This window comes from Phaethon aethereus (genome assembly GCF_964289735.1).
Source record: "Phaethon aethereus genome assembly, chromosome: 29".
In the NCBI taxonomy this organism is placed as follows: Eukaryota; Metazoa; Chordata; class Aves; order Phaethontiformes; family Phaethontidae; genus Phaethon; species Phaethon aethereus.
Window position 1 is genome coordinate 1107793 of NC_138605.1, and position 12205 is coordinate 1119997.

The 12205-nt window shown below is 45.9% G+C and overlaps 1 protein-coding gene across 1 annotated transcript; it reads left to right on the plus strand.

Annotated features, from left to right (window-relative positions):
• Positions 1-570: 570 nt before the first annotated feature.
• LOC309414535 (keratin, type II cytoskeletal 4-like) lies at positions 571-6005 on the plus strand (the record flags this gene model as incomplete). Its single annotated transcript, XM_082011877.1, has 9 exons — positions 571-1029; positions 1831-2045; positions 2369-2429; positions 3100-3195; positions 3798-3962; positions 4048-4173; positions 4444-4664; positions 4978-5006; positions 5527-6005. The coding sequence occupies 9 exons, from the start codon at positions 571-573 to the stop codon at positions 6003-6005; spliced, it is 1851 nt and encodes a 616-aa protein (XP_081868003.1).
• Between the last annotated feature and the right edge of the window lie 6200 nt (positions 6006-12205).

Below are 12205 nucleotides of genomic sequence, written 5' to 3' on the forward strand. Positions count from 1 at the left end.
TGTTCCATGCATCACAACGTGACTTCCATGGTGTTTTTCCATGGCTGACATTTTTTTTTTGGTTACTTTTCTGCACTCAAAACAAGCCTGGTGAGAGAAAAAAGGAAAAAAAGGAGAGATTGTGAAATTACCCCCACAAAGCGCAAGTCTGCAAAACATGCCATCATACACAAAAACCCATGAGACACAAAACCCCAAACGACACACTGCAAACAAATCACAAAGAGTTTCTTCAAAAATGTTTGCTAAACTATAATTAGCGTAAGTTAGGGGAACACTTCAAACCATAATATATTCTAAGCCAACTTGCAAACAGAGCACTTTTAGATTCCTTTTTATTTCCTCAGTAGTTAGTATTTGCTGGGCTGTTTTGCATTTTGAGAAGCATTTATTGCTGCTAGGCAAACCAAACCCTTAAGCGCTTTAAATTAATGTCCTGATCCTATCAAGGCCAGCTTCCCAAATGTATATAAGGGGTAGCATCACTGTGTCACTGCAGCGGGATCTCTGTTCCTCTCCTGCAGAAGGGCTTCCCCTAAACTTTCATATTCCACCTTCAAATAAGCCACGATGAGCAGACAGGCACCAACTGTGAGATCCGTCCTGGGACGAAGAGGCTTCAGTTCAGCTTCGGAGATTTGTGGTCGAAGCTATGCCGCCTCTGCCTGCCAGCCTGTCCGATGTGGAGCTGGTGCCTACAGCAGCAGGAGCGTCTGCAACCTGGGTGGCAACAGGAGAATTTCCTATGTGAATGGGGTCTGCGGTACTGGATGTTTTGGAGAGTTTGGCTTCGGCGGCGTAGGCTACGGTAACGTTGGAGGAAGGGTTGGCCTTTGTGGCCCCAGGGGATACAGTATTGTGAGAGGTTACCCCGATCGCAAGGCTGATGGCATCCAAGGCATCTGCATTGATGAACGGCTTCTGAAACCCCTCTGTGTTGGGGTCGACCCGCTGGAACATGAAATACGCTGTCAGGAGAAGGAACAGATCAAGACCCTCAACACCCAATTTGCCTGCTTCATCGACAAGGTGAGTGCAAACCTGCTCCGCACCTGCACTTCGTTGAGAGAAATAAAACACAACCAACCTCCTCCAAAACCCCAGTCCAGCTCGTGCCATGAATCACTGAGCTGGGTCCGTGCAAGGGTCCAGTCTCCCACAGAGCCACGTTGGTTCAGAGTCAGATCTTCAGTATTGGGGAAAGGCTCATTTCAGCCACATTCCAGTCCGAGTATTTGATGGTGCTTGTATCGTGGCCACAGTAAGCACTGGACTTTCTTGCAGGTGTCTGCTCTCTGGATGTCCTCAGCTGGATTTCTCATTGCAGCCGCCTTCTAGCTCAGCTAGAAGTGACAGCCCTGATGGGCTCATCTTTCTGTTCTGTATTAAACCCTTTTCCCCCTTTGTCTTTAAATATAGCGACTGTTCCAAAAATGTTCCTGAAGGCAAAGGAGGTTAATCTTGATTCAGGCACCTAAACACTAGATATCTAAGTCTGAGCTGTCACCTTAGAATCCCTTTATAGCAAAACCAGAGACAAACAGGTTCCACGCTCTGGGGATTCAATTTCATCCTGAAGCACATCAGAGGCACCATCCAGAGGAGCTTTATTTCTATTCATTGGTGTGAAAGGCAGATTTAGGCATGTGACTTTCAGATTTCCAAATAAGGGCAGATAATTTTCTGATCATTGTGGCGTATCACCTCTTGCTTCCCGAAAATCCTATTCTTACAATCTGCAGTTTCACAGCGAGAGCAGACAGTTAAACCAGGTGTTGAGTTATTGCACTCATCTCTTTATTTGAAGAATTGCTTTTTTTTGGCCTGCAGGTCCGATTCCTGGAGCAGCAGAACAAAGTGCTGGAGACCAAGTGGGGCCTCCTGCAGCAATACGTCCTACCAAAGAAAGGGAAAAACCTTGAACTGTACTTTGAGAATTACATCTGCGACCTGCGGAAGCGCCTGGATTGCTTGCTGTGTGAAAAGCAAAAACTGGGCAGCGAAGAGTGTGCCACAAGCCAGCTGGTGGAGGAGTTCAAGTGCAAGTAAGGACCTTCAGGTCTCCTCTAGCTGTTGGCATTTCACTTCTCTGGTTCATCTTAGGCAACTTCTCCCAGTCATGTGGCACATCCCCTCTGGGGATGTCACATTCTTCTGTCTCACTTGCAAACCCTTTGCATTGTTAATGTTGTTCACGAAGAAGCTTCTGATCTTGGGATGGTCTAATGTTTGGTCTCCAGACACTGATCTTACAGTGCCTGATGGCAGTCTCTGAGCAAGCGAAGGATGTTATTTATACCTGATGGTTAGTGTCTGTGTATCTGACAGTAGTGCTTGGCTGAGCCCTTTTCTTCTCCTTTTCCAACAGATACGAAGAGGAAATCAACAGGCGTACAACTGTGGAGAATGAGTTTGTGGCCCTCAAAAAGGTGAGAAGCTCAAAATACATGTATCATTATACCTGTAATAGGTTTATTTGGTGTAAATCTTGGCTCAAATAGTGCATTATTAGCAAACGACTGGCAAAAGTGTTATAATGAGCAGAAGGAGGGAGGCCTGTAAAGAGGAACAGAGTCAGAAAAAAGAGGTAAATGCAAGTAGAAAGTGAAAACATTGTGTCCTCAAAGCTTACAACACCAGTACTCCACCAATACTTTTGTTACTCCAAGCACATTCTTGAAGAGTAATGGGAGGGTGTATTTGTGGAAGGGGGACAGAGTGGGAGAGGTCACACTGGAATACCCAGTGTCTATGATGCTGGTTATTTTCTGACAATCTCTTCTCATCTTTTATACTTGGACATCAGAAAAGGAGAAATCATTTGAACAATATTAAAAAAAATGTTTAAATACCCATTAGTCTATTCTGAGTTTGTAGCTAGCTCCTAAGTAATAAATAAACTAATCCCTGTAAGTCACGTTGGAATAGTTTCGTTTTCCTTTAGGAGACACCAGGCATCTTGACTCACCCTCTCACACCTTTCTGTTCTTGAAATCTTGTTGAAACATGTTTCTGTTTTATTGGTGCCGTCTCTGACTTCTGTATGTTTCTCCAATGTTGTCAGTGAGACTGGGCTGGGACATGTCTCCTCTCTTTCAGGATGCAGACTGTATCTTTTTAAACAAGGAAGAGCTGGAGGTGAAGGTGGATCTGTTAAGAAGGCAGTTGGAGTTATTGAAATGTGTGTTTGAGGAGGTGAGTTTCTCTGGTCTGTCCCAGGAGTTTATTGGCGCTGTCTCATCCTTCAGGTGCTCGGATTTCTACAGCTTGAAACCCCTCTTGGACATGTCTCATCCCAAGCCTTGAGTACTTGAAAGCATGGAAGTACAAGGCTGATATAATATTAACATGATTATGCTGGAAATAGGGTGGTTCCCCCTTTCTTAATGCAGCTCCAGGTATGAATTGGCTGTGTCTTAACACTACCCCTGAGAAAAGAGATGCGTCTGTCTAGTTACTCCGGATTGCAGTTGTCTGATTAGCGCTAAAGAAACTCCCAGCTTAATCCTGTCATTAACATCAGTAAAGCAGCTGAAGATGACAGGATACCAAGGGTTAAGTCACTCAAATTCCTTGCCCTTGATGTGGACAGAATTGCTGCAGGTCAGCATGTAGGTCAGCAGCTGACATGTGGCAACTCATCCAGCAGGGAGGATTGTCTGCTGAGCCAACCTGAGGCACCTTTCTTGACTTGTTATATCCATCAGCTGAGCACTGTGGCTCTTAGTCCCAGCCCTTCCTTCACTACAAAGTCTGAGAATTGCTAACGGCTGACTAAGCCATTCCCCAACCTGTAGGAACGAGCTCAGGTAGATCGCCAGCTATGCGACACTTCGGTCATCGTGAAAATGGACAACAACCGAGACCTGGACATGGAAAGCATCATCAAGAACGTTGAATGCTGGTACCAAGAAATAGCTCAGAAAAGCAAAGAAGAAGTTGATGCCTTCTACCAAACCAGGGTGAGTAAGAAGGAACCTGGGTGTCTGCCTGGCAACTTAACAGTTGCAGGTCAAAAACGATGATTGTCTTGTTTCTTGGTTCCAGTTTCAGGAACTTCAGGATAAGAGAGGCAAGTATTGTGACGATCTGCAAAGCAACAAGTGTGAGATTTCAGAGCTAACCCGGATGATACAGAAGCTGCAGTGTGAACTGGAGAACGTGAAGAAGCAGGTAGGAGAGGCCCAGAGGTGATGTTTCCAGAAAGGGCAATGTCTTGGAGGACAGCTCAGATATGGGGGAAGGTGGCCTTTAGTAGACTTTAGACCTGCTCTAGGCTGTAGTTGGAAAGTCTATAATTGAAAAGTGGATAGAGAGAAGGGACACTGGTGGTTTTTTCCTCTGTTTGCAACTGGAAGAGGAAATGAATCCAAAACGAGAATGTCCAGGAATTAGGAAATGAAGCCTTGAAGACACCTGCACTGTTATCCTCCCCTCTGACAGGTCTCCTGCCTGCAAACCTCCATTTGTGATGTTGAGCAGCGTGGGGATTGTGCCCTGAAAGATGCCCGGGAGAAGCACGTCGAGCTGCAGAATGCCCTCCAGAAGGCCAAGGATGAGCTGGCTTGCATGTTGCGGGATTACCAGGAGCTGCTGAATGTCAAACTGGCCCTGGATATTGAGATTGCAACATACAAGACTCTCCTGGAGGGTGAGGAGAGCAGGTGGGTGACAGAGACCTTGTCCCTTTTCTCCTGTACATCAGAGGTTTGAATGATTCCAGCTCCCAAGTGAATTCTGCAGCTCCATGATCCTCCCAGGCTCACAGAAACTGGGGCTGGAGAGATGGTTGGAGGCTGTACAGGCCTCCCTTGTGCCAGCAAAAACAGTTGCTGTCCTAGGGATAGTCAGACATGTTACAACAAGGGATTAAGTGGGCTGGATATATGGCTGGAAGTGATGAGTAACGTCAGGTTTCTAGATGTGTATGCAACTGGTTAATAGGATAACATGCATTTCTCCTCTCTCCCCTAACAGGATATGTGTGGGGAACCCGGTGAGCGTGTGTAAGTAACCTGAAGATTTTCAGCCACGAGGGTTTCTCATTTTAGGAAAGGCAGTTTATGGAGTAGCATTATCTGTCCGCCCCAGCTCCCTCTGCCTCTGCCTCCCTTTTCCCTTTCAGCCTGGGCTGATGTTGAAGGTTTAGTCCCAGAAATCTCAAATTCCTCTGAATTTCAAATGAATCAGCTTTTGGATAGAGGGGGGAAGGTCACTCATGACCCTTTTCTACTCTTGGAGTCAATAGCGAGCTGTCCTGGTGAACCCACCAGGCAATGCACTGATGTGCAGTGAACTGGGGAAAGAAGATGCCACCAGCCAGATGAGCAACGTGGGAACTGGGAGGATCTGTGAGGGGATGTGTTGGGACGTGGGGGAGGAGTTGGAAGGAGCAGGGGTTCAGATATGTTGAACGAATCTAGAGGAAATCAGGTTTGGTCGGTTCTGTCACTCATGAAACAACTTGCCTGTGAGAGTCTTCCAGCTTTCCTCTCTAAATAATTACTCCCGTGGGTTGTCTTGCAGCTGTGGTCAGCAGTGGCTACAACATCCCCGATGACTGCGGGATGCTGGCTGCAAACGGGGCTGCATGTGGCTACGGCTCCCTGGGGAGACGGTCTGGACGACACAGCTCCCAGAATGGAGGATTCAGCTCCCGGAGCGCTGGGATCCACCCCAAGAGAGTCATTAGTTCGGTGGCCAAGCAGTGTGTCCCAGAGGTGTATTGCCAAGCCGGAGGGGTCAACTGCAAAAACGGGGGATTCAGCTCCCGTAGTGGGGGGTACCCAGCCCGCACTGTCATCAGCACGGGAAACGGGGGCTTGAATGCTAGGATGGGGGCTTGCCAAGCTGGTGGGGTGGTCAGCTTTGGAAACCAAGGCTGCGTCATCAGGCAGCTGGGGGGCTCCCCCGTCGTTGTTGCAAACAGCCCTGAAGTTGTGGGGTGCAACAACGGCATGGTGGGGAACTATGGGGTTGTCAGAGACCCATGCGTTGTTCCATAGGGCCATCAGCTGGGGAGGTGGCACAGCCAGCAACGTCGGAGGGCAATGCTTAGACGTGCAGTTCCTACCACTGAGATGATGCAGGATAGTTTCTCTGCCCACCAGTAGCAACATTTGTCACCAAGCCCATTCCCACATTTATTAGCATCAGATACGTCCCCCACCAAGTTATGTTTTCAGAGTCCCCAACCCTAAAGACACATCTCGCAAGCTTCTCCAGCAGGTGCTCGACACAGTATTATTTCTGAGTTTATATTGCCTGGATTACCACAGCTTTAAGGGTTTGCTTGTTGCGCTGCCTTCTCTCTCTGGCTTTTCCCATAATGAGCAGATTCATTAACAATGTTCTTCTTTACAAGACACCTCTTTTTCTTCCAGCTCCTCCCAAAGCATTTCAGAAAAGAGAGTGATGATTTAGCTTTCCCAGGAGGCACTGCAAAGAGCACGCTGCTTTTTTTTTTTTTGTGTGTGTGTCAAAGAAGAAACCCTGAGCTGCAAATTTGAGCTTAAATTTTAAACAAGGCAATTTCAACTTTCAAAGCACCTGCTAGTTACACTGCAGCCATAGGCTTTTTGTGGAATTTGCTTACAGATTAATACGTAGTACTTCCATTTGCTTCTGCATGTTAGGGGTGGCTAGTTCAAAGCGTGATGATTTTTAGAAGAGCTCACCCCCCCATCCCTACCCCCAAAATGCCAAGGGAAGTTGTTGGTGCATGCATCTTCTGAGTTGACACCTTGTGCTCACATAAACAGCTTCCTTCATTGATTGCTCAAACTTCCCAGCTTTTCGCTGCGCCTTCAATAAACTGCATTGAAAGTACATGGATGTCTCTGAATTTTTTTGTAGATGGTATTTAAAGAAGTTACAAAATGGGTGAAGAAGTGCTCTTTCACAGTCCATGGGGGGAAGAAAGGACCAAACAGATCTTTTGATTCTCTTTAGGCAGTTTGAAGCATGGTGGGACTCAGATGCCTGGAGAGTCCAATGATGTTTATTCTGGTTTATTTACCTCCTTATATCACATCACCTATAAGACCTATTTTATAGCCCAGGTAGCAACTGATGTCAAAGATTGCCAGAAATCCCGAAAATAGTTCTGAGCACTGTAAGCTATCCTCTACGACAAGTTTGCCAACCTGCAGCTTCATTCATTGCTGCAGCCTCAGAACAACTTATTTGTTTGATCCTTCCATGTCACAGCAATTGAATGAAGATAGATGCCAACACTGACCTTCTGAGCTAAATGTGTTTGTGATCAGGGTTGTGCTCTGCCAGACTCATATGTATTTTGGACATAAAAACCTTTGCTTCAGTGGCATTAGGGCTGACAAAGCGTGACATTTACCCTGTATGACTTAAAAGGCAAAGGGATAAGTTATGAGATCTTCTGGCCGTAATGGGGTGGCATCAACTTTATCTTAGTTTTGAAGTCTCCCACGTTGAGGTCAACATGTCAGCTGGTTGCTGGGGGCTCATTTCATGGAAAGAAACCAACATTTCCATGGGGTGATTCATCTGACTAAACACAGGTGCCTAATTTAGCATGAAATGCATCAAGCTCTAGTCTCTAGTGACTGCATCAATTAGATCTCTCCTGGCGCTGCAGGCAGTCCGGGGCAGGGGTATTAGCGCAACTGGAAGCATCACCATGCGAGACGCCTGCATGTACTCAGACAAATACACCCTGCCTGTCATCCACTGAATTTGCAGACACTATTATCACAGTGAATTTCTCCCTGTCTCCAGCACATGAAGAATTACAGGTCACACAGCACCACTAATCTCCCCGCTCTCACAGGGCAAAATTCTAATTGCAACCTAAAAAAAGTGAATATTAAAGACTGATGCAAGGAAGAAGATAAGCACCATTGGGAAAGGGCATGAGATGTCATTTCTACGCTGAGAGTAGAAACTGTCTCATCTTTGACCACCGGTGTGTCAGACTCTGGTTAGGTGAGGTGGACAGTCCTCCACCTGAGCCTCTCTCTCAAATGAGGAAACCCAGTTCAGCAATTTACTCAACTGGTTACAATTAGATGAGCTGGAGCCCATCTAGGTGGGTAATTTTGCATACGAGCTTAGTGCATTCACCACTTGCAAATGTAATTTGGAAAGAAGGCAAGCCCAATGCCTAGAGTCCCTGCTGAGCCATTAGGCAGCTCCAGTTAATTGCCCGAACGTCACTGATTCCCTGTGCACTTTCAAGACGTCACTCTGGGCCACAGCCAGGCGCCGTGCACAGGATGGCTGTCCAGGAACCATTGTGCCTCCCAGTTTGGGTCTTCCTTGTGGCTGTGAGGAGACATGGCCATCCCTTTGCAATCCATAGCCAGAATGACTTGGCTTGGCTTTGTTTCCGCGGCCACTTTTCATTGGGTTTTGCTGTTACTAAAAAAGACAGTTGTTTGAGAAAGAGGAGGTGGAGGAAGCCACAGCTTTGGGACCTGGGGTTAGTCCTCACCAGCTGCTGCTGGTTGACTCGACCAGTTCGTCTTGCCCTTGCTTGATCTCCCTCCATGGCTCAGCAAAAGAGGAACTGGCTTTGCGTGACGTTCCCAGCCTGGAAGGGGAGAAAGCCCAGCAAGCCCTGGGTTTTCCAGAGCTTTCCCCTCCCGACCATCAAAGTCAGGACACCAAGGTGTCCCCAGATAAGAGCAGACACAAGCCTGGGCTGTCGGTTGCAGTGCATCATTCTCTTGCTTCAGGGGTGAACTGCAGACAGGAGTCTAAAATAGCTTCCTAATGTTAGCAAGGGTAACTTCTCCCGTCCCAAGCAAGGAAGCAGTAGGCGACTGCCTAATTTCAGTGGGAGAATAATTATCTTTTAGTGGACCGAATAATAGAGAGAAGAAAGGAAGATAATACTACCTCTTCCAAAACAAGGGCAGCTCCTTTCCTCCTCATGTTTGAGCCAACACCCAAATATTCTTAGCTATAATTTTAGCAAACCAAAGGGGAAAATGAAGGCTGCATTTATTTTTTCTCAAGGGCTACAGCTGAATGGGCTAGCTCTCACAGTAGCAAAAGGAAAAGGTTAATCTCAAATGGCTTTCAAACTATTAATTACAGCTTGTATTACAAGTTCAGGAACATTTCCTGGTAAGTGATTGCTATTTTTCCTTCCCACATTTTACTTTTTTAAATCTTGAGGATTATTTTGACTATTTTTTTGCCTTCCTTTCTAATAGCAATTATCTTAAACAGACAGTTGTTTTAAGATGGGGAACTGGATTTTCTGTCAGTTAAAAATAACCAGAGAAAACCTTTTAGTAATTGCGAAATGCTTTCATTCAGTTCTTTTAGTAAAAAAAATTAATAATTTTAAAATTCCAGTAATTTTATTCTATTAAATGTTTTGGGTTTGAAGTTTTGGCTGAGCAATGCAAGCACTCCAAGCCAATGCCATGGAGATGAAGGTGGGAAGAATCAAAGCCATCTAGACTAAGTGCATGGTCCAGGTCTCCTCCATCATCTGTGGGGACAGATAGGAACTCAGAGGGTGCCCCCCCCAAAAAACAAGCGTGTCCTGGGTGTGTTTCAAAAAGAGCAATATGAAGGCAGGGTGACTCTATTCCTGACTTGGGCAACCTCCCGCAAATATGTCGCCACCCCGTATAACCAGCATTTTCCACTTCAGCCATCCTGTCCAGGATGGAAAGCTTCTGCCATAAATTCATCTTCAAAAAAGACAGCCTTTCGCACTGACCCACTCACCCTGAAAGTTTATAGACTCTTAGGAAGGGTGACTCACCTGCTCCTAAAGCATCTCTCTGCACTAAATACACCAAGAATGTGGGAAGAGGAGGAAGAGGTGGGACTTTTACAGGAAGAGAGCGCAAGTAATCTCCAAAAAAGTAATCTCCACAGCGTGTCCCTGCAACGCAAGGCAGAAGAGATGGCACAACCACAGCAATCAACTCAAAGAACACACTTTGCAGTAAATATTTGAACTGGTAATTAACCCGAGTGGAATACCTTAAACAAGGAAATGTTCTCTGAGCCAGGATTGTCACTTAAGCTTTTTCACTTGCGCGTTATTCTCTCTGTGTGTGTGACAGTTACTATAATGTTTTTCATGTCAAAACCAGATACCAATTACCAGTAGCCAAACAAAACCATGCAGGCTCAAAGACATTTATCTCATCCAACCCTGCCGAATGTAAGGGATATTTTCAAAGTCTGCCACTAGACGGTCTCTTTCCCTTCCTGCTCTGCCTCTTACCTGCAGGGAAGGTGTCTTTTTCTTCTCCTTACCTGGAATGAGCTTAAGATGCAACCTCTGCAGTCTAGCATTGGATGACGGTCTTTGCTTTTGCCTTTTCTGCTGCTTGTGAGCTAAAAAGGCTGCAAACTCACCCAGCCTTTGAATCGGTATCAACTGCAAGAATTTTGAGCAGCTTTGCTGGAAGAAGAACCCCCTTTGGTCTCTGTGCAAGTCTACGGAGACCTTGGTGGTGGACCAAGGTGGTGGACACAGGATACAGCGAAGGTGGCACAAGATGTGGAAGTACGTACGTTTTGGCTTTAAAGACCTCAGAGGTTGCAGGAAACCTGGTGAGTGCAGAAGGTTTGGCGTTTATAGCAGCAGAGGAGCTTGCAGGATGAATCGTGGTGATGGCAATGCTGGTCCTACTCATTCTGCCAGCAGTGAAAACAGCCAAAGCATCAGCATAGATGAAAGCTCCCAGCACTGGTACGGCTCTGGGGCTGAATCACCTGCGACTATGAAATATGCAGGGAAAGGAATCTTAGGAGCAAATCTGCCTGCTTTGCTGATGAGATAGGAGAAGGACTATGCTTTAGTCTGCAGTGTCTCCTTAGAGAGCCAAACTGGGAAATCCCCAGCCACATCAGAAAGATATGGTTTGGAATACCCCACTTACTTAAAAAAACAAAAAATCAACTTGTTTCATTTCAACTTTTTATCCCAGGTGTTAAAAAACACTTTAACTAGGTCAGAATTTCCTAGAGGACAGAATTACATTTTTGTGGTCTGACGAAGCAGATGTAGATTTATTGCATTTTTTACCATTACTCAGGGAATCGTTATCAGGGATAATTTGCCCTTTTTCTTTTTTCCCCCCAGGTATCCAATTTTCAAGGTATTTATCCAGCACCCAGAAAGCACAGTGGTTCTATTTCCCCTTTCTGACCCCTGGACCAAATGAAATGGTCTAGCTGTCTTCCTGATACGTTGCTTTCTGTTCTTTAATGAACAGAACATTTACTATAATCATTACTATATGTTATTATTACTACTAGCACGCAGGGTAGGCAGCCAAGTGGGATGTCTTGTGGCTGCACAGATGGGAAATCCGAGGCTGCATTTTCAGCCCTGCATCTGCTGCCCGAGGAAGCGGATAGACACTTTGCACAGCAGGTGGGAACAAACGATACCCAAAGAGCCTGCCACAAAGCAGATTGTGGATAAATACAGGTAAGAAATTAGCCAGTAATTATTTCCTCCTGTGAACACTTCTTCCTTGCAGCTAGACAGCTCCACAATCCATATTGTATTCCAAAGCGAGTTGTTTCTTGTGATGTGGTCAATATTACTAACCGGAGGGAGGGGGAAGCTTTTATTCAGAGATCTCACTTGAAAAAGGATGGATCAGGGTAGGAACAAGATATTCTGGGCTTGCGGTCCAGGCTCAGCGTATGGGTGGAGGATTCTCCACCTCCTTGGGTACAGCAATATAGGATTGTGCTGGATTTTTCTCACCTCTGCTTAATACAACTGCTTTCCTTTTTATGTGATTTTAATGGAAAACGGTCAGTTTTCTTTGGATGCTTCAACTCATCTGCACTAGAACAAAGTGAATTTTGGACCTTTCTGTTTGGTGGACAAACCAAACATCTGGGTAAATTCTGACCTGGCTGCCCCCAAAAGTTTTTTTCTGCCTTTGGTCAGGATTTCAGGGTTTCTCTTCTACATCAATAAAACCTTTTCAGGAGGTCTACTTTTCTCAAAACACCAGCCAGCAGATTTAACTTTCCTTCTCCACTTTTTCCAGGCTTGTGTCATTGAGGTGGCTCGAGGAAACTCCTAACTGGAGACAACATGATCCGCAAGTCTACTTAGAATAAAAGAAGGGAACCCAAACCCAATCCAACCATGCAAACCAACTGGCTAGTTGAGTGTGAACTGCTCTGTGCCTGCATGCGGTTGGTCCCGCGTTGGCTCCCGAGGAGCTGG